At 51.1% G+C, this 18779-nt stretch overlaps 1 protein-coding gene across 2 annotated transcripts in view; it reads left to right on the top strand.

Moving 5' to 3' along the window:
• The first annotated feature begins 9633 nt into the window (after window positions 1-9633).
• The window catches only part of BIN3 (bridging integrator 3), a 28904-nt gene continuing 19758 nt past the window's right edge, over window positions 9634-18779 (top strand). The window contains exons 1-3 of one of the 2 annotated variants that reach the window (XM_050910201.1): window positions 9634-9653; window positions 14768-14808; window positions 15417-15478. In XM_050910201.1, coding sequence (XP_050766158.1) covers window positions 15451-15478 — 28 coding nt within the window. In that variant the 5' untranslated portion in view covers window positions 9634-9653; window positions 14768-14808; window positions 15417-15450. Of the gene's footprint in view, window positions 9654-11830; window positions 11848-14767; window positions 14809-15416; window positions 15479-18779 lie in introns of those variants that run through there. The other variant, XM_050910202.1, reaches the window with a different exon arrangement.

The following is an 18779-nucleotide window of genomic DNA, read 5'->3' as shown; positions in this document are numbered from 1 at the left end:
TAGGCAACTAGGCAGTGCTGTCTTTCTAGGCTAAGCTTTATTTAGAGCAGGAGTAGGCTTGTTTTGGGAAACAGCCTTGCACGGACAGATGAGATGTTTTCTAAATCTCGGCGGAGCTTGCTGGCTTCCTTTAGGCTTTACGCCATGGATTGGGGTCTCTTGAATGTGTCCGCATCCCCCTCTTCCTCACTGCTCACCTGCGGCCATGCGTTTTGGAGGAGAGAGGGGAAAATAGTGATTACCTTGGCCATCACTCCTTTTAAAAAACATAAAGCGAAGCGGAGTGATGGCTTTTACTGTATCATCCTCCTCAGTTGCCGCAAGCATCTGATTTGTGACCATCTAAAGGGTTTTTAAGGGTCATGAAACCGCATAAAACCAAATGTTGTTGCAGCTCATAACCAGACTCCTAAATACCTCCTCTTTTGGTTTCCCAGCTCCTGCAGGTGATTTTACAAACGGGAAGGGGGTTTTTAGTAGTGTGACAGCTCGATATCCGAGTGCTGCCTCTCGGCACCGCTGCAACAGCTGGTATTTACTGGGAGAAAAAATATGTTAAGCAAATGTTGATAGTGAGGCAGTGCGAAGCACGTGTTTTCTTGTTGCACTGCAGCGTATTATTGGTCTGCACGGGGGGTTGCCGTTGCCGGACTGCTAAACCATATGCCTCTTGGCAGGGAGCTCTCGCTAAGTGGACTAAGGAGCTGGCATCGATTTAAAGTCGGGAGTGGAACTGTATGGTTGTGTGATATTTAACTGCCCAGATCTTTATCGAATGCAATCCAGAGTTAGTACGAATGTGTTTTTTGAAATATTTGGGGATGGAGGTGAAGAAGAGGAGCTGCCTGTCTCAGAAAGGACGGTTGGCTGGATGGATTTATGCCTGCTAGCAAGGGAAGAGGAGAGTGCGGGGAGGTGGCAGGCATAGCTGGGTTGTAGCGTAAGAGTAGGTTTGTTGGTTATTCATTTTGTTTTCCGTGTTTTGGAGCTGTGCTGTGGCCACGTTGGGCAGGTGCGATGCAAACGCAGACCAAGACGCTGTTTTCTTTCCAGTGAATCAATATTGATGTTTTTCGGAGCCCAAATCGCAGTCCTGTCGTGGTCAATGGCAACGCTCCCCCTTCTCTCCGGGTTTCAACGATACCGGGATTTGGAGATGAGCACGGGATAAAATTAGATTGGATGAAGCAACTGGATACCAAAGCGGTGAGCGAGGTGTGCGCAGCTCCCAAACACCTCCCTGCACGGCGCTGCAGCGTGTAGCACCCGTGTAAGGCGGTTTGCACATCCCAGAGGTATTATCGCAGCGAAACCGAAACGCTGGCGTGCCCTCTGCAAGCCGGGCAGCGCCGGCACCTTGGCTGGCCATGGCATCTCCTGGGGTGGAGCAGCCGGCAAGAGCCGTGCGCCACATCCTCCGCCGCGGTGGGAGATTGTAGCACCCGGCGTGGTCCTCGGAGCGCGATTAGCACGTGGTTATTTCTTAATTATTATTTTTTCCGCCTTCTTTGTACAGGTAGCTAAAAAACAGTGTTATAGTTGAGCCACAACCGTGTTTCACAACCATGCTTAAAATGGATATTTTTGTAGCATAGTCAGGGCCTAAAACAGCCTTGCAAAATTCTGCTCGCCCACGCGCCTGGCGTGAGTAATTTTCTTTTGATGGGTGAGTAAAATATCATTATTTTTTTCATGCTCATCTTGGAATGGGTGGGAGAGTCGATTCTGACATTATTTTTGATTTGCTTAACACTGACACCGTGCTTGGCTCTGTGCAAGATGCAGAGATACGAGCAGCCCCTGCTCCGAAGAGCTCGCCGTCTGCGGGCACGCCTCTCTGCTGCCGAAGTTGGGGAAGGTGCCTTGTTCCCTGGGCTGACCTAAAACCAACATAAAATGGATGTTTACCTCTTCTTTTTTCCTTCTCCCCTGCTGCAGGGGCTCGCCCTGACATCCATTTGTGGCTTAATGCCCACAAGTTCATAGGGACGGGATTGAAACGCAGGTGGGAGCGCACGCCTGCAGGGATGGATGCATTTATTTCCGAGGGACCGTATCCCCACATCGCTCCTCTCCCTGCCTCTCGCCACCCCGTGACCTCCCTTCTTGTCTCCACCGAAGAGAAAACCCAAACCAGAATTTGGCGCAGAGTCTCCCTCGACATAAGCTGTTTGTGATCCATTTGAATAATTTTTTCCTTTTTTTGCCTTTGCGCTGTGTTTGGAGCGGTTGCTATGAGTTCCTGCGAGGCGGGGGGAGCGGAGTGGGACGGTGCATGCAGTTTCCATGGACACGATGTAGTACAGCGAGGCATCCGGAGCGATGCTCGAGATTAATGTCTAACCCGCGTCTGCCTTCGTGCCTTTCTCACCTGGGCAGGGCTGGGATCCCCGCCCCCGGCTCTGGGGCAGCCCGCACGGCCACGGATTTGCAGGTTTTGACGATTTTTAGGAAGCCCAAAGTCGTGAGACCCGTGGTCCAGGTGCCCAAGGTTGGTTTTCTTGGCGTGCGCGTGCGCAGCACCGCGCGCCCTGCCAGCCTTCGCCGCACTGCCTCTCCTTGGGTCCTGCGCAGGCTGCCTTCAGCACTTGTTAGGACTCCGGAACACTAATGAGATAATTACTCCTGCTTCAGCAGCTACTGATGGTGGTCGCAGCTGCCCTTGAACTTCCAGGGTGCCCTGGCTTTCCCGTATCACATCATGGAAAGCTCCTTTCCTAACACCGATGTCTTGTAGCGATGCTTCCCTGAGTGCAGAAGGCACGGCAGGGGGAGGAGAAGCGCCCTCCGGCCATGGAGATGCTCACTCAAATTCACTCGATAATGGCAACGAGAGAGTGAAAGTTATTACCTCCACGTTTGCATCCTTCCTCGGATGCTCCTGACCTTCCTGTTGATGTTTGCAGGAACGCTTTGATCTCTCCCGGATAGCGGCTAGTCCCGTGAACAGGCAGGTCTCCTGGCTGCAATTACACCTCGAGCCGAATCCTCTCGGCTTGGCACAGCCCGGCCGAAGGGAATGGCTCGCCACCGAACAGAGCAGGGCTTGGGGAAAGGCCCCTGACTGTCTCAGGGCGAGTTTCTGGGGTAGCTTAGGGCCAGTTTTTGGATGGATTAGGTATAAATGGATGGTTTTGTAGAAGCCCTCGGCATGCCACGTGCCAAAATCTTTGGGAAGACTGGCCTTGGTGGGTTGGGGTCGCCTCTCGCAGCACAGGAGGCTGGGTGTTGTCCTCCTGGCTGCAGGCAGGGAGAGGTTTCTTTCCGGTGAAAGAATTGAGATTTTTGGTGGAAATTCAAAGAGTGAAAAGCTCTGGCAGAAATCCAGGCTGTGCTGGCTTGCTGGTGCTTGGGGTTTCGATGCAAAAAAAAAAAAAAAAAAAAGGCCTGAAACTTTCCACGGGAAGCGGGCACTTTCACAAAACATGAATTTAGTTGGCGGCCTGACGGCGGTGGTGTCACCGATAGAAACTGGTCGTTACCACCGGTTCATAGCACACCGAGGCCTGCGGGTCCCTGGCAAACGCCGCCCGCATCCACCACCGCCTGTGGCAGAAATATTGATTTTGATGGTGCACGGTCACCAGAGACTCAGCGTCACTTCTCCTCAGTGTCCGGGTAATTAACCTCCAAAATGCGATGTGAGCGAGCACCTTGCCCCGGCCTCAGTTCTCCCTGCCCCTTCCCTTGCGTGCTGCTTGTCCGTCCGTCTGTCCATCCTTCTTTCCCTCCCCAGCCCTTGGTTCGGCAGCAAGCAGCTCAACATCCCCAGGGGCAGCGGCTTATCAGCTGTGGGTGAAAATGCTTCGTGCTTATCCCTTGCTTATCTGCGAGGGGTCTTCTGGGGCCTGATTAGGGGTTGCAAAGCGATGTTCAGATGAAAGGTGCTACGGGGGAGAGGGTCGCATCCACCGATTATTTATCCCCTGCGCACGCTCCGAACGCCGGCTGGGCTCCCCAGCCTCCCCGCCGCCTGGTCCGGGCCGGGGCTGGTGCCAAGGTTTGATGTCCAACGCAGCAAAAGGACCATCGCCTCCCTAAATTAGCAATGATTTAGTCTGATTCACGCTGGCAATTCCTGCGTGCCTTCGTTTCAGGGGACTGGCGGAGAGTGGGAGGGGGAGCTACATGTTTTAAACTCCAGCTCCCTGCAGACCTCATTGAGCTGTATTCCCCCCCGCCTGCGAGGTTTGTTTGCAACTCTCCTGTGCATCCAGAGGAGAATTAGCTGCTTTGGTGTGTGGCCCTGGGTTTGCACATGGAAAAGCCAAGTAAATATATGACATTGCTGGGGAAACTTCAGAGAAAATTAGCCACAGCTTCTCCCACCTTCCCCTCCCTGGGGTTCCTGAGCATCCCCGAGTAGAAGCTTGCAGGATTCTCTCCACCCACACTTTTTTTCCTACTTTAAGCTCTTCCCACCCCCTCCCTGCAGTGCTTCGCCCTCCTCCCTCCCAGCTGAACCCCACTGCTTTCCCAAACTCCTGGCGACCTCCCCGGGGGTGGGTGCGGGTGGCCGGTCCGGGCCAGGGGCCGGGATGCTCCCCCAGCCCTGCGGCGCGGGGGGACCGGGGTGGGAACGCTCCGGCTGTGACTCAGCGCGCTCGCGCTCTTCAGGAACAGGATTTCAAGGGATTTCACACCCCAAACACAACCCCGGCTTTCTCTCGCTCAGCAGAAATGAGAGATCAAAAAAATGCACCGATTCTGGTTTTCCTTCGGTGTATGTAGACCCGTGCTCAGCTTCTAAGGTAACGGTGATAACCGTGCTACGCCGATGATCCGTGGCAGTAAAAGATACCGACTCGTCTCTCTCCAACTTGTTTGCATTGTGCCCATCATACATTTTCTAAACAGCATAGAACACCCGGTGGCTCTTAGTTTTTAAGCAAATGGTTGTAACGTTGCTGTGTCAGGCGCACGTTGTCCCCTCCCATTTTGCAGGCTGGGACGCCGACTCATGGAAGGGCAAAAATTCTCGGTGCCAGCAGCAGCTTGCCGTTGTGTTTTGAGGCGCGGGGTGTATCCATTTGTTTTAAAAGCTCAGATAAGATCCATACCTCTCATCTTTTTTCTTCCTTACTGCTTTTGTTCCTGCTTATGCATCTCCGCCCCCCGCCCCGAACCATATTAAAAGGCAAAGATTCAGAAACCAGGAAGATTATCTCAAATTGTAAAATAGCAACAGAAGAAAATAATTGGTGAATAGACATTACTTGTGTGGGGTTATTTTTTAGAGGTTTTACCGAGACAGACATAATTAGCCAACTGGCATCACGATGCTAATAGAGATATTTACTGTTTCAAAGTGTATTTGCAGCGTTGTGAAGCGCTCCAGTGACTTTCTTTTGTTCTGGGAGAAAGTAGCTGGGATTTTTTTTTTTCCTTCCCCTCTGCGGTGCAGCAGAGATGGGGGACGGGACGGGACGGGACCCCCTGTGCTCCCCGCTGCCTTCCCCTCGGCTGCTGCCTGCGCTGCCAGCTCGGTGGCTCCCGACCGATGCCGATTCACGGCTTTGCCCTGCCCGTTCCCTGCATCCCTCTTTTATTACCAGAATTGCCTTGATTTAACCCAGCTTGCCAGTGGACAACGACGGTCGGGATTGCTTCTCTAAATAACCCCCTTTGGCAGGGTTGGCCAGACAAGGGAGAGGGGAAGGTCACGCACAGGTAATGCTTTAATCACCCTTTTAATTGTGCTTTCCCGCTAGGAGCCAGCCTAGCTCCAGCTTGAACCCTGTGTTTGCCCCCGCGTTGCCGGAGATTGCCCAGCAGCCACCGTGGCTCATCGTGCAAGCTGGATTTTTGGGGGGTAACTCAATCCCCAGGGTAAAGACCACATCTTTTTCTCCTCCTTCCACCGAGATGGGTTGATGCCGTCACTTCCAAAAACATCGAGTGACGGCACCTGGCTGCAGATGGGACAGCCTGTGCCTGCGAAAGTAAGGGAGGTGCCTCATTTTAGTTTATATTTGACCCATGTAGGAAAACACAAAGAAAAAATGCTTATTTTTTTCGCTTTCTTCCTGTAAGGCACCACACACCCAGTTATTGACAGTGTAATTATACACCAGACGAGTGTTTGTTTATAAAAGAAGTGTGATTCACGGCTCCCGGGCCTGCCACAGGAGCTGGAAAGGGTTAACAACCTAAAATTATATCGGTCCAACCGGAGAACCATAAACAGGAAGTTCTCCAGAAAAATTTAAATTTAAACCTGGTGACTCAGGTTGGCTTGTGCTCCCTGAGCCGCTCAGGAGGTACGCACGGGTTGCAGCCCCGGTTTATTACCGGTGGCTAATTACACCGTTGGTTCGAAAACAGCGGCAAAGATGGGCAGAAGCGAGGCCGGGAGGGATCAAGTTGTCGGATAATCTTGGTTTTGCTTCGTCCACGTGGATGGCGCGTCGCTTCGTCGCCAGCACTTTCTCCCGTCGTGTGGCATGGCTCATAGCTGGGTTTTACAGCACGTTACGCTAATAAAAATGTTTTCTGGGGTTCCAGTTGTCCGATCGAGCGGTGTTATAGCAGCACCGGTGCGGGGGAACTTAGAAGTAAAGCCGATGAGAAGCAAACGGAGAACCAGCCACGCGTTTGCTGCCCAGCAGTGAGAAAAGCCGGCTTGGGAGGCAGTGTGACCAGCGGCCAAGCCAGAGTCCTAGAATGCGTGTTATTAGCTTAGACTTTGGGTAGCAATGTGAGAATTCGGGCTGGTCCAAGAGGGAACTCAGGCACCTTCCCAAGAAGCGCCTGGTGCAGATTTGGGATGGGATGCCAATGCCGCTGAGCTGTAGGCATGCTCTAGGTGAGGCATCTCTGGGAATAGATACTTGCATTTCATTATGAGACCAATTTTTTCTTTTTAGTTAAAGCAGTATGATGCAGAAAACATTGGGAGATTTTGGATGAGATGCTTTAACCAAGCAGCACATCTTTAACTTAATTAAATACATTGAAAACAGCAGTTGAATTCCCGGATTTTTATTACACTGATAGGTGAAAGAAATCCAATTATTTTCAGGGCGGCTGCGTGGCTGTAACCATCTGACCCAGCCACCCTTACATATGTTGTGTAATTTATTTTGAGTACTCTTCACCTTTGAGCTAGCTCGCGTGGGGAAAATCATTCAGGTAACCCAGTTTTTACTAGCAACCATATTAAAGATTTTAAGAATGAAGGCTGTTCTGCTGGCAGGTGAGCCGCTCCTACAGCTGTTGTATCAGAGAAACCCTTTGAAGCAGCTCACAGCTCCAGACACTCGGGTTGTTGCTTTTTTTAATATCCTCTTTCTAAATATTTACAGGTGGTTTTTGTTTTTTTTTTTTTAGGTTTTTTTCTTTCCTCCCCTTCAGATTTGGTTTTTAAACATAGCATGTTCTTCAGCCGTTTATTTTGCCGAGGAACGCCTGGAGCATCCATTGCATTTATTTGCCTTACTAGGACGGCAGGAGGGTGGGAAAAGTGGCGTGCTGCGGCTGGAGGTGGAGGTGCTGACCTCGGGGGAGACATTGGCCCTTGGAGGGGGAGCACGCTTCACGAAAAGGGGTGCTGCTGCCCCGGGACAAGCCCTGCTCACCCCAAAACCCATCACTGAGGACGAGACCCGCGGGGCTGGGCTGGGCTGTTTGAGGCCAGCAGCGCTTGCTTACACGTTCTCTCTTCTCTCTTTTTCCAGGATACCGTTCAAGATCGGGCAGCCCAAGAAACAGATTGTACCCAAGACAGTGAGTAAACCAGTTCCCCCTTTTTAGATCCAGCCTTTGATCATGTGGCTGATGAGTCAAGCCGGCACTTTGACTCGTCCCATTTTGCGAGCGTGTGCGTGTGCGCGCGCGTGGGAGGGAGATGTGAGCGAGCAGAACCTGTTGCCGCGTGTGACCAGCGCTCGGTTCCTCGTGCGAGGAGTGAGGGGGAGCCCCAGCCAGAGAGAGTATTTTGGTTTGGGATCTGTTTCTTTTTTTTTTTTTGGGGGGGGGGGGGGTGGGGGGGGCGTGAGGGAAGAGCTCTTTTGGTCTGGCACAGTTTTCCTCGGAGATGGCTGAACGGGCTTCCTTCCTTCCTTCCTTCTTTCAGCAATGGCTTGTTTGTTCATCCTTTCTGAGCAGATGGAGGAGGAGGAGTGGTTCAGATCGCTGAATATAACTGTTTCCAAAGAAAGGCTTATAAGCTGAGATGCTTAGTGCTCGGGCGTGAATTAATTTGTGCTGCACAGCATTTGCTTTAAAAGCAAATTAAAAAAGCATTTTGTATTCTCATGTATTTGAGACTCCTATCCCAAGTGCTGTTGCTTGCAGCTGGCTGTGGTATTTTCCTTTCTTAAGCAGATGGTCTTTGCCTTTGTCCCGTGCAAAAAAAGCTGTGGGACCTCACAGTAGCTGTCCCTGAAAACTAACCTGCCTACCTGCTCTAAAATAAGTGCCCCGACAGCGAGCGCGGTGGAGACCTTGTCTTTATAACGACATTGGTGACCTAATCCCTTGAACAGGCTGACATCTCTGATCCTTCCTCTCTGGGACACTCATCACAGCTAATTCCTCAGGATGCGTGGGCACTCGTGTTTATGGGGCAGTTTCTCCTTGGGACATGACATTTTCCCCTGGAGGCAGAGGGCTAATTCTGCCACTCCCTTTATGGCTTGATTGTCATGTTTTATTTTAAAGGATTTGGTAGTTGTCTGCTGCCGTAGAGCAGCAATTTTCTGTAACGGCTCCAAACTGTCAGTACAAAATTTAAGCCAGGCAGGCGATGAAGACAAGGGCTGATAAAATCCCTCAATGGTTTTTGCATCTCTTCAGCTGCCCTCTTTCCCGGGCCTGGTGACCAGCCAGCGGAAGGTGCTGCTGTCTGCGATCCCCCAGGAAAGGCAGTCCACCAGCCTCAGGTCTTCACACCCATTCCCATTCGTTTCAGGAGACCCCACATTGCCTTGCTCCACGAGATTTTGCCTCTTGTCCTCTTCCCTGGTGTTTCCAACACCGGTGTCCTCCCAGGCTCTTGCAAGAACCGACTGCTCTGCAGCTATGGGTGTCTTGGCCAGCTTTCTTGGATGTCTCCATCCCACCCATTCTCACGTCCAAGTTGACTATATTTTTTTCTCTTGCCAGCGCTTGCTGATTCCCCTCTGCTTCTGCTGCGTTTGCTGTTGCGAGAGGTTTGTCTGAGAGACCTTGTCTCCCCTGTGCCGTGCTCCGTTGCTGCTGAAATCAGCTGTGCCAGAGCTGTGGCAGGAGCTTGGGCTCCATGCAGATGAACGGTTGCACCTTTGAGAGCTTGCCTTCCCCTGAGCTGCTGGTATGTGCTGTTCTGAGGCAGTTGGCAGGCATTGCTTATATATATATGTGTGTGTGTGTGTGTGTATTAAATAGAACAGCTCAGAATATCCGGCAGGCAGAGGTTCATTCAGCAGCGTGAGTGTTCCTGGCCTTTTCCCTTTCCTCCTCTTCCTTCTTCCTCTTCCTTCCTCGTCTTCCTTCTCTTCCTCAGCTCCCCCAAGAAGAACAACAAGTTTTTGTGTCAGCGACTTGGTAGCTCAGAGTCGGATGCCGGTTTTTAAATGGCTTCCACTTGCCGTGTGTGGATGATGATGATACTCTCCAGGCAGCAGATATGTGGAAAGCAGAAAACAGGAAGCCCAAAGCCTTGCAACCTCACAGTAAGTGTAAAGTGCAGCTCTTCAAAGAAGAACAAACGGCAGGAAACCACCGATCTCCCCTGGGAGCGAGGCGTTCAGCGTCGTGGTGTGGAAGCGATGGGGCTGCTTTGTAGCTTTCGCGAGCTGAAGGCCCCCAGCTTTACCTCCCAGTTGCAGGCTGAGATGCTCCATCTGTGCGGGCTTTTGGGAACAGCGGTAGCAGCCGAGGTCTGTGATATTCCAGATGTTGGGCTCTGGAGCCCGCTGCAGGAAGTGGGAAGGTGTGGCATCTCCAAGGCTGCATCCCAAGCCGATCAGAAGGGAAGTGGTTGCGGGTAGAGGATCTCCCACTCACAGAGATTGGACCGCAAAAGAGGAGGGGAGGGAGAAAAAAAAAAAAAGCATTTGTTAGGATCTGACTTATTTGGCTCTCCATGAGGCATGTAACTCGAGCGCAGGAGAGGGGAAAATTGCTTTGCCGAGAGAGGCTTAGCTCGCCAGCGAGCCTTTTTTCTTTTCTTGATGAAACGATGCTGGGGCTGGTGTCAAATCTAGGCCGGCAGTAGTATTGAAAAGCAATTTGCCTAGGTTGCGAAGGGAATTAGTCATGACTCCCTATGCCCACTCGCTTCTGATCCTTTGAAGAAGGGCATGGTGTCAGCCACAGTTTAGCTCTTCAGGTAGAAGGAAACCCCCATAGAAAATATCGGCTGGTGAACTGAAGTGATCTCCCACCCCCCAGCCATGCTTCTGCTTTGTTTCCACCTTAACCTGGGCAAATCCAATTCCAGACAGCATAATCTCTCCCCTCCTCTCCGCTGAAAAGAGCAGCTGTCACCGGGCTTGCCGAGAGGCCGGGAGCCGGGTGGGAGGATCTAATGCGCAGAGAGGACCTGCTGTCAGCGGAGCCGCAGAGGACGCAGTAACACAGCCCAATTAAACTAATGCCCAGTGATAGGAGTTAAACCTGTTAGAATTATATCTCTCTGCAGAATGTTTATTGCTCAAATCCGATGCAGCGATGAAGCCTCTTACGGCAGAGATGTTCTTCCCTCCCCCAGGACAACTTCGGTCCGAGCAGAGGTTACGCTGGAACCAGAGCTGTAGTTGTCTTCCGAGCTCTCTTGCAGCTCCAGCTTGCTGAAGTTCATCTGCGTCACCCCGAGGTTGTACCCTGCTCTTCACTGGGGCTTGGGTTATCCGAGCTGGCAGGTAGCCGGGAAGAAGAGCCGGCCGTGCATCCTCACGGGGCGCAGAGCCAGGTCGGGCAGCCGGGGGAGTCAGCCAGCTCTTGAGATGGGGCAACCCAGCGCACAGCCCTTTCACGTCACCCAGGTTTTACCCCTTCCTCCCTCCCTCCCTCTCTCCCTCCCTTCCTCCCTCCCTCCCTCCCTCCCTCGGCAGCTCTCTGGCCTGGGCTGACTCAGATGGCTCGCCTTCCTCCTCCTCGCTGGCTAACCTTGGATGAGTCAGCTTGGCAGGGAGTGGAGACCTGAGCTGTGGGCCCGCACGCCTGCCAAGCCTCCCTTCCTTGACTCATCCCAGCAGCTCTGCCTTCCCCAGGGATGTCGGACGGAGGAGCTCCATGAGCAGGAGGATTCCACTGCAGCTGCCGGCCGTCAGCGCCTTTCCATTGGGCTCCACCAGTGAGCTGGAAATCCCAAAATAACGGAGTAAATGTCGCAGAAATGGTGGGGTGAAATCAAGTGACGCCAGTTAAATACTTTTACTCATTTTCACTCTCTTACTTCAATCTTCAGTGGGACGTAGCTGGTCTCTGCGGTTCGGAGGTGCATCGTTTTTCCCTTTTAGCGTGCCACCTAAGCAGCCTTTCTTGCAAGCTTTCTGGCTAGACGGGGATTTGCAGAGTTTGCTGGGTGGCGAAGCCCGTGGAAGTCCCAGATACACCTGCACTCTGCAGTGTTGCTTTGGCTCAGGGCTCCGCTGTCGGACGCAGAGCAAATATTCACCCACATTACTTGCCTTGAATCTCCTCTTGCTTGATGAGATGACAAAAGCTCAGCAGAAGTTCCAGGTTATAGCAGAATTTCTGGCCTAATTATATGGGTTTCTTTTTTTTTAGAGGAGGGAGGAGGAAGCATATGCTTTCCTCTTTTTCCCAAGACCCACGAAGAGGCTGAGACCACTGGAACGTGTAGAAATCAGCTAGTCCTCCTCCTCCAGGAAAAGAAATTAACCTCAGGGGAATAAGAAGGTTTATCACAGTCCCTTATTTCCATCTCTTTGTAGTATTGACTTTGGTCTTGCTTCGTTGCCTTGTAACCGTGGTGTCGATTATGATATTGCCCTTAAAGCAGGAGGGATGTTATCGCAGGTGGAAGGCCCAGTGTTTGCAAACAAAAATAACTGGGTGAAAAAGAAGAACATCGTTTTATTTCAATGCTTTTAAGAACTCGTCGTTCTTTATGTAGATTTAAATAAAAACCCAGAGACGAGCAATCTTGCATTAACTAGCCCGTATGCCTAGAAGAAAAAGCGTTCAATACAGAAACACGTTTTGATTTTGAGTTTTCAGAAAGAGGCTGCGGAGAAGTGGGATTATTTTAATATTACGGAAACTTCCCTTCAGGTTATTGTAATTTTCTTGCCTGTACTTCTTGTTCTCATTACTCTTAACGTGATAATCCTATCCATAGCCTTTTGCTGTAAGTGTCGGGTATGCGTGGCCATTGATGATAGCTACTGGGAGCGGGAATTACTGTGTACTCTGCAAAATGTACTTGGCTTGCTCTCAGCTTGTCCTCCTTGCACGCCTCTGATCCGCCGCTCGCTGCCGCCTGTAAATCTGCATGGTGGGGAGCACGTGAGAGCAGGTCTTCTCTGTCTAGTGCATGGGGAGCCCTGCTCCTCGCTGCTTGTGTCGTATATCTGGGCTCCTGCGATGCAAACGAGAGGAGCGATGACTGGGAGGGCTACATCAGCCTGCAGACTGTGATGACTGGTAGCCAGTTGCTACTGTGGGCGTGAAAAATAAGAGCAATCCTTGGGCAGCTGTCTCTGCATAGATGGCACTGGAGATGTGAGTCAGGCCGGGCAGCTGAAATGCCGCCTTGTAGATTCACCTCGATCATATGTAGAAAGCGCACAGGCAAACGGGTTGGGTGTTTCGAGGAAGCTTGGAAGCCCTGGAAGATTTGGGGATTCACATCACCCGGAGGGTTGCAGGGTGGGGAAGTTTTGCCTTCCTTCGTATCCATTAGGCAACGATGCCTTTTGCTTGTCTCCGCTCATTGCACAGGAATGGGGGAATCGAACGGCAAAAAGGAAGGGGCAGATACCGTGAATCTTTGCAGGTAGTTTCATTTCATGGCCAAAACCTCCAGTTCTTGGAGGAACTGATTGCTGAGCAGACTCAAGGAAGAGCCTCCCGAATGTGGAGAGGGCTGGAGCTCCATGCCACGGGAAGGATACCACCAGCCTTCAAAGGACATATTTTTGAGTCGTGCCCGACCCTCTCTGGTTTGCAACCAAAACAATTCACACATAAGGCATATAAATAGAGTGCAATACTCCCTGGTTATTTTAGCAGCCGGAACAGCCATAGAAATCGAGGGTGATTTTTACTATGTGCTGGTTACCTGACCTCTAGGCACCAGCTGCTGCGGATTTCTGCAGAACTGTGAACCAGGCAGAAGTCGTGTGAGCTGCCCCCACACTGCTCCATGCCTGTTCTCCAGCGACCATTTTTAGCAGCGCGAAAGGGAGCTGGAGCTCGGTGGAGGTTTTTTCATCGGCAGGGAGAGCCAGCACGCATCCCCCGGATGGTGGGAGCTGATGGTGTGGACAGCTGTCCACTGGGGATGGGGCTGAAACTCGGCACGCTCGCTGCGCCGGTCACCGGCTGCCTTCGGATCGGGCTGGTCGCATCGCTGCGGAGTTCAAGTGTATCTGAAAGTGCAGACCAAAAAGATATTTAGAAAAGGAGGTTTCAAGAAAGCTGGGATTACTGGGCTCCGTCTTAAAATACTGGTCTTTTAATAGCAATTTTGACTGAAAAGCAAATGTCCCTATTAAGTGTTCTGGTTTCACATAACGCTGTTACATCAAGCCTGGGTTTGAAATCCCGAGGACAGCATGAAGATTTGGAACAAACCTTTGGATCCTTCTAGTCCTGGCTGCTTGCAACACTTAGCTTTTCCTTAATAGCATGGTAGCTTGACAACACAAATGAACCCAGTTTTGATCCCATGACAACAAAAGCGCATGTATTTACTCTTGGCTGGTCAACTGAAATCCATTTGCTTATTTGGTCGACGAGGTGTGGAATGAATGTTTAAGTGTGTGTTAAAACAGTCAGCATGGAAGGAAAGTTCCTTAAAATATCTTGTATCACCGGAGATTTGCTGCCAGATAGCAAGTAGGAGGAAGCAGTCATTGATGTAGCATCGGGAGAAGGCTGTTCTTTAGCTCTGCGCTCTTCGCCAGCACGGGTTTCTCCTCCCTTTGCGAGGTGTTGCAGTCCGCTTGGACCGCTGCTCCAGCTGCAGTATTTCATCGGAGGAAGCTGTTGCAGGAATAAGGAGCGTATCGAGGGGGCAAATAATATGGAGACTGGAGGGCTCAGTAATGGCTTGAGGGGTTTGGGGGGAGAAAAATCATCCTGTTGAGGATGGGGAGGGAGGGAGCGGCTGGGTGGGGGTCTGGCAGCCAGCCACGGGCAGAGCCACCGCAGGGGTCCTTTGCGGCATGCTGCTGGAGGAGAAGCGGCTCCTCAGCCTCTGGGACAATCGTGCCTCTGGAAGAGAAAGCAGGCTCGTCCCCCACCAGCACCGAGCTGAGCTGTGGGCGCCTGTGTCAGTGTGTGCTAAGTTGCGATCTCTCTGCTTTTAAGGCATTCCCATTTACTCTGTCAGCTTCCAATTCATGTGCTGGAGCACATCCTTGGAATGAGCTGACGCAGTTGGTGGCAGTGTCTTTTGCTCTAAGAGAGTCTGGAGGAAAAAAACCCCAAGACTTCTTTTACTTTTGAAGCGTAACTCCCATTATAGCTGCAGCTTATGCTTCTCTGGGCTCACGTAGGCATTTCCTGAGGACAGGTTTCCCTGCACAGGTAGTTGCCACTCCAGGCTCTGCTGCAGTACCTTTGAGCTGATTTCCATCTCTTGTTTCCACAGGTGGAGAGAGACTTTGAAAGGGAATATGGAAAGCTTCAGCAGTAAGTATCAACCACACTGGTAAAACAGGAACAGTAGCATGCTTCTCTGTTGTGCCTTCTTATTGCATCTTCCCAGGAAATTTTAGCCAGTTATGCTCTTCCCAGCAAATCACTCACTGCCCTGTAATTTCTAATTCTTCAGAGTTTCTCTGGTTCAAAGGTGTCCTAAGAAGTATTTGCAGTGGGGTTGAGGTTTGCAGATTATGGCAGCTGTAAAGTAAAGAGTGTAAAATTGCCAGAAAACTCTGGGGTCACCGAACAGCTCAACACCTCTGAGGACAAATATTGGTTTTACCATACTGACTGTGTCACATAAGCTCACACTTATCATCTGGAAGCATTTGGCTTTACCATTTGCGGTAAGTGTGAGGACTTAAGAAAATATGTGACTTTGAATAAGAGATCACCAACTGGAAAAGGTTGAAAACCATCTGAAAACAACCAGAAAAGGTTGAGCAGCATTGAACTTCATAGAGCCTTGCCTGGATATTTTTAACTCACAACAGAAGCCAGCATATTCAGCCCGTAAATGATTTGTTGCACGTACGATACACTTTGGTTTGTTTCTTTCCAAGATTCAGACTTTGCCTTGTTCTCCCATCTTTCAGATTGGAAGATCAGACCAAAAAACTTCAGAAGGATATGAAGAAAAGCACAGATGCAGACTTGGGTATGTGACTGTAGGATACATAGACTGTGAACTTGGCCACAAAGAGATGAAGTGACTTTCTCAAGATCACATGAGTAATCTGTGACAAGTCTGGAAAACAAATCTAGATCTCAGTCCCACTCAGTTTGCTTAGTTACAAGGCCATCTGCATGAGGGCTGCTGAGCAGTATCTCAACCAAGGGAACAGAAAGTATGTTATGGGCTTAGTCCCTATCTCTTGAGCTGCGGCTTGCTCTGTGGCCTTGGACAAGTCACTTTCTTTTCTTTGCCTCAGTTTCTGCAACCGAAAAATAGGAGTGATTATTCCAGTTCTCACGTTAGACAGGCAGGAGCAGTCTCCAGCTGAGCCTGTTGTGTCGAGCCGTGCATATTCACCTACTTCAGTCGAGGGCCTCTTATGCAATCTGAAGCCAAAGGAAGGCGGGATGAGGCGCTGGGGGGTCTGCAGAGCACCACGTAGGCATCGCTGTACGTCTTTCACCTATCAACTGCTGACCTAGCAGCGCTCATTCAGGAATAACCCTGCTCGTTCCCTTGGTGGCTGCTTGCTTTGGCTTGACCTCGTGGCAGTGGGCGATGTAGGAAGCAATAAACAAGTCATCTCTGCGTGTACCGCCGCAGCTGCCTGCTGCTGCCTGCTGCTGCCTGCGCGGGGTGACATCTGCCCTGCAGGTGTCCTGTCCCAAGGCACGGCAGCCCCTGCCCGCTCCATTGATAGCTTCTCTGGTCGGAAACCGGTATGACCGCAGCACGTGGCGCAGGCTTTAAAAGAAGATGGGAGAGAGGCGATGGAGTGATCTGGTGGAGGGGAGCTGGGAGAAGCGGATTCGGTGGATGCCGCTTATTGAACCGAGAAGGGCAGCCTGCAGAAACATGCAGCAAAGAGCTGTTTTAAACACAGATGGCTTTTCTCAGCATGCGGTTTGGAGTAGTCCCTATTTGTACCGGGCCCCCACAGCTCCGGAGCCAAGGCAGATGCACCAGCGCAAACAGGTGTGGGCTGGACTGGTCCAACACTCATCTCGTGGGAGTTCGGTTCACAGAGGGGCAGGGGAGTGGGAAGGAGCCCCGCCGGGCGCTTTGCCAGCGGGAGGGCTGGCAAATTTGGGGCTTCCCATGATACGGGCTCTCACCTGTGTGTATGTGTGTGTGCACGCTCGGATATTGCCAGACATAAACACGGATCCCGGCTCTTGCCCACACTCTCCCACCCTTCCCGGCACAGTGCTGGCACGTGCGTGTGCTTGCACAGGGAGAGTGGTGGGAAAGGCACCAGCAACCGGCGCTGCCAGGACTCCTTTCCAGGGTGAAAACTGCCCTTTCTGGGGACTCTGGTCATTGTCAGGGATCCTTGGTAAGTTTTTCCTTGTTAAGGATTCCCCTCCCCTCCCTTGCAGTGGGCGTTGTTTATATGGAGCATTTCAAGTCCCAGAGGAGCTGTGGGAGGACTTTCTTTTTCCGTTCTGCTACATGGCAGAGTCACAAATGAGCCTTGGCCAGATCCAGTAAGATCTGATTTCTCATTTAAAGGCATGAAATCATGAGTGTAGGGGAAGATTTTGAATGTGGTCTGGTGAGGGATGGGTGAAGGAAAAGGAGGTAGATCTGATCAAGCACTGAGGACTGCTTTCCTCACCTGGCAGTGCCCATTCCCGAGAGGAGATGGCTGTGCTTGCTCAGCCAACATCCAGCCCCCATATCTGACGAGGATGGCAGTGTATCAGCGTTGTTGTGTCCTCCTGAGTGTCTTATTTCTTCCACTGTACCTCTGTGCCGAGGGGGTTGATTATTCACTGCCTGCAAACACTCCCTAGCAAACTGGACCTGGTGGCTCGAGTCTCCACCTTCTGCCAAAAAAGACTCGGCTCAGAACAAGACCGATTCCTTCGTCTGCACGAAAATGTTCCTGCGAGGCTCGGCCGCTGCCCTGCCAGCTGCAGCAGCATGGCTGGGAACAGGGTATGGGTTATTAGCAGCACTCTCTGTACTGTGGCTGAAGATCACTAACCCCTTTCCCCACCCTCTTTCCAAAGAAAATATGATCTTAAGGAGCAGGAGGATGTTCTTTAATTGGAAACAAAAGCTCTCCTTTTGAAATGAGATGCGGGGAACCCACTGGATCACCGTGGCTCAGTTTTGCTCTCTGCTGTTCTCCGCTACTTTTATCGTGATTCAAACAAGCAGTGGCTCTCTAAAATCACTTCCTTTAATTGGAGTCGCGTCCCGCACGCTTTATGAGCAAAGTGCAGTACAGACCCTCCTGAAGCCTGCCCCGAGGGGCAGGCGATGCCTCCTCTCCTCTCCTCTCCCCTCCCACGTCAGCGATGTGCCTGTTGAGTTTGAAGAGGGGGCTCACCACCGGGCACGTGGAGGTGGGACCAGGGGATGTCCCCCGAGGTCCTGGCTCCCTGCACACCAGTGGGGACAGACGCAGCGTGTGCCGGTGTCTGCAAAGCTGCCTTGGGAACCGCAGAGCCCACCACGGCTGCTTTTTCAGAGCCGTACAGGTGAGGTCAGTGATGCAGGGGAAGTGCCTGGCCCAAAGGCTCGCTGAACGTGCTTGAAAAACCCCGGTTTCTGGCCTCCCGGCGTGACCCCGCTGCTCGCAGCAGCTCCACTCGTTACAGTACGCTTCCAATCCTCTCCTTACGAAGGGAAACTAATTTTTCTTCCAGCTGAAGGAGTTCTGCCATTCTTAACTCCGTCCCATTTTGGCACAAATCCTTCCTCAGATGTGGTCACACATATGGATTATATCCCATCTGTTTAAAGGTTTAAATGCCTAAACCCTTAATGTTTGGATAATAGACGGATACGGTAGCTTTGTTATTCGTAGTTAGCGTCTCGTTCTGTATTGAGCTTCCCAGCCATTTAGCTTCTGAGCTCTCTCTATAATTGTGTGTAACCTTTAAATCAGAATGTTTAACCCCTTGATTTATGATCTTAAGCCCCATTATTCAGATGACTTTAACTTTTAATATCTGAGTGAGTACAGTAGGAGTCTTTCCAAAGCTCATCTGTAGCACGGCTCAAGCATCTGGCTTTCTGATCTTAAACTGGAATAACTTCCAGCAACAGTGCTGACGAAAAAGAACATTTTTTTTTAGTACCCATGACTTTTTTTTTCTTCTTTATTCCCATTTATATTGATGCTTGCCTTTTTATTAATCTTTTTTTCCGCTCTGTACCTTAGCTATTTTCTTGCTTGTTTGTAGTGGTCCTGTCATAGGGATTTAATTTTCCCTTTGAAGACCAAGTGTTTGGATAGGAAGAGAGATGTGTCTGATGGAAAACAAGCAAA

This window comes from Gymnogyps californianus, chromosome 23 (genome assembly GCF_018139145.2).
Source record: "Gymnogyps californianus isolate 813 chromosome 23, ASM1813914v2, whole genome shotgun sequence".
NCBI lineage: Eukaryota > Metazoa > Chordata > Aves > Accipitriformes > Cathartidae > Gymnogyps > Gymnogyps californianus.
This window is presented reverse-complemented; position numbering and strand designations above follow the sequence as displayed.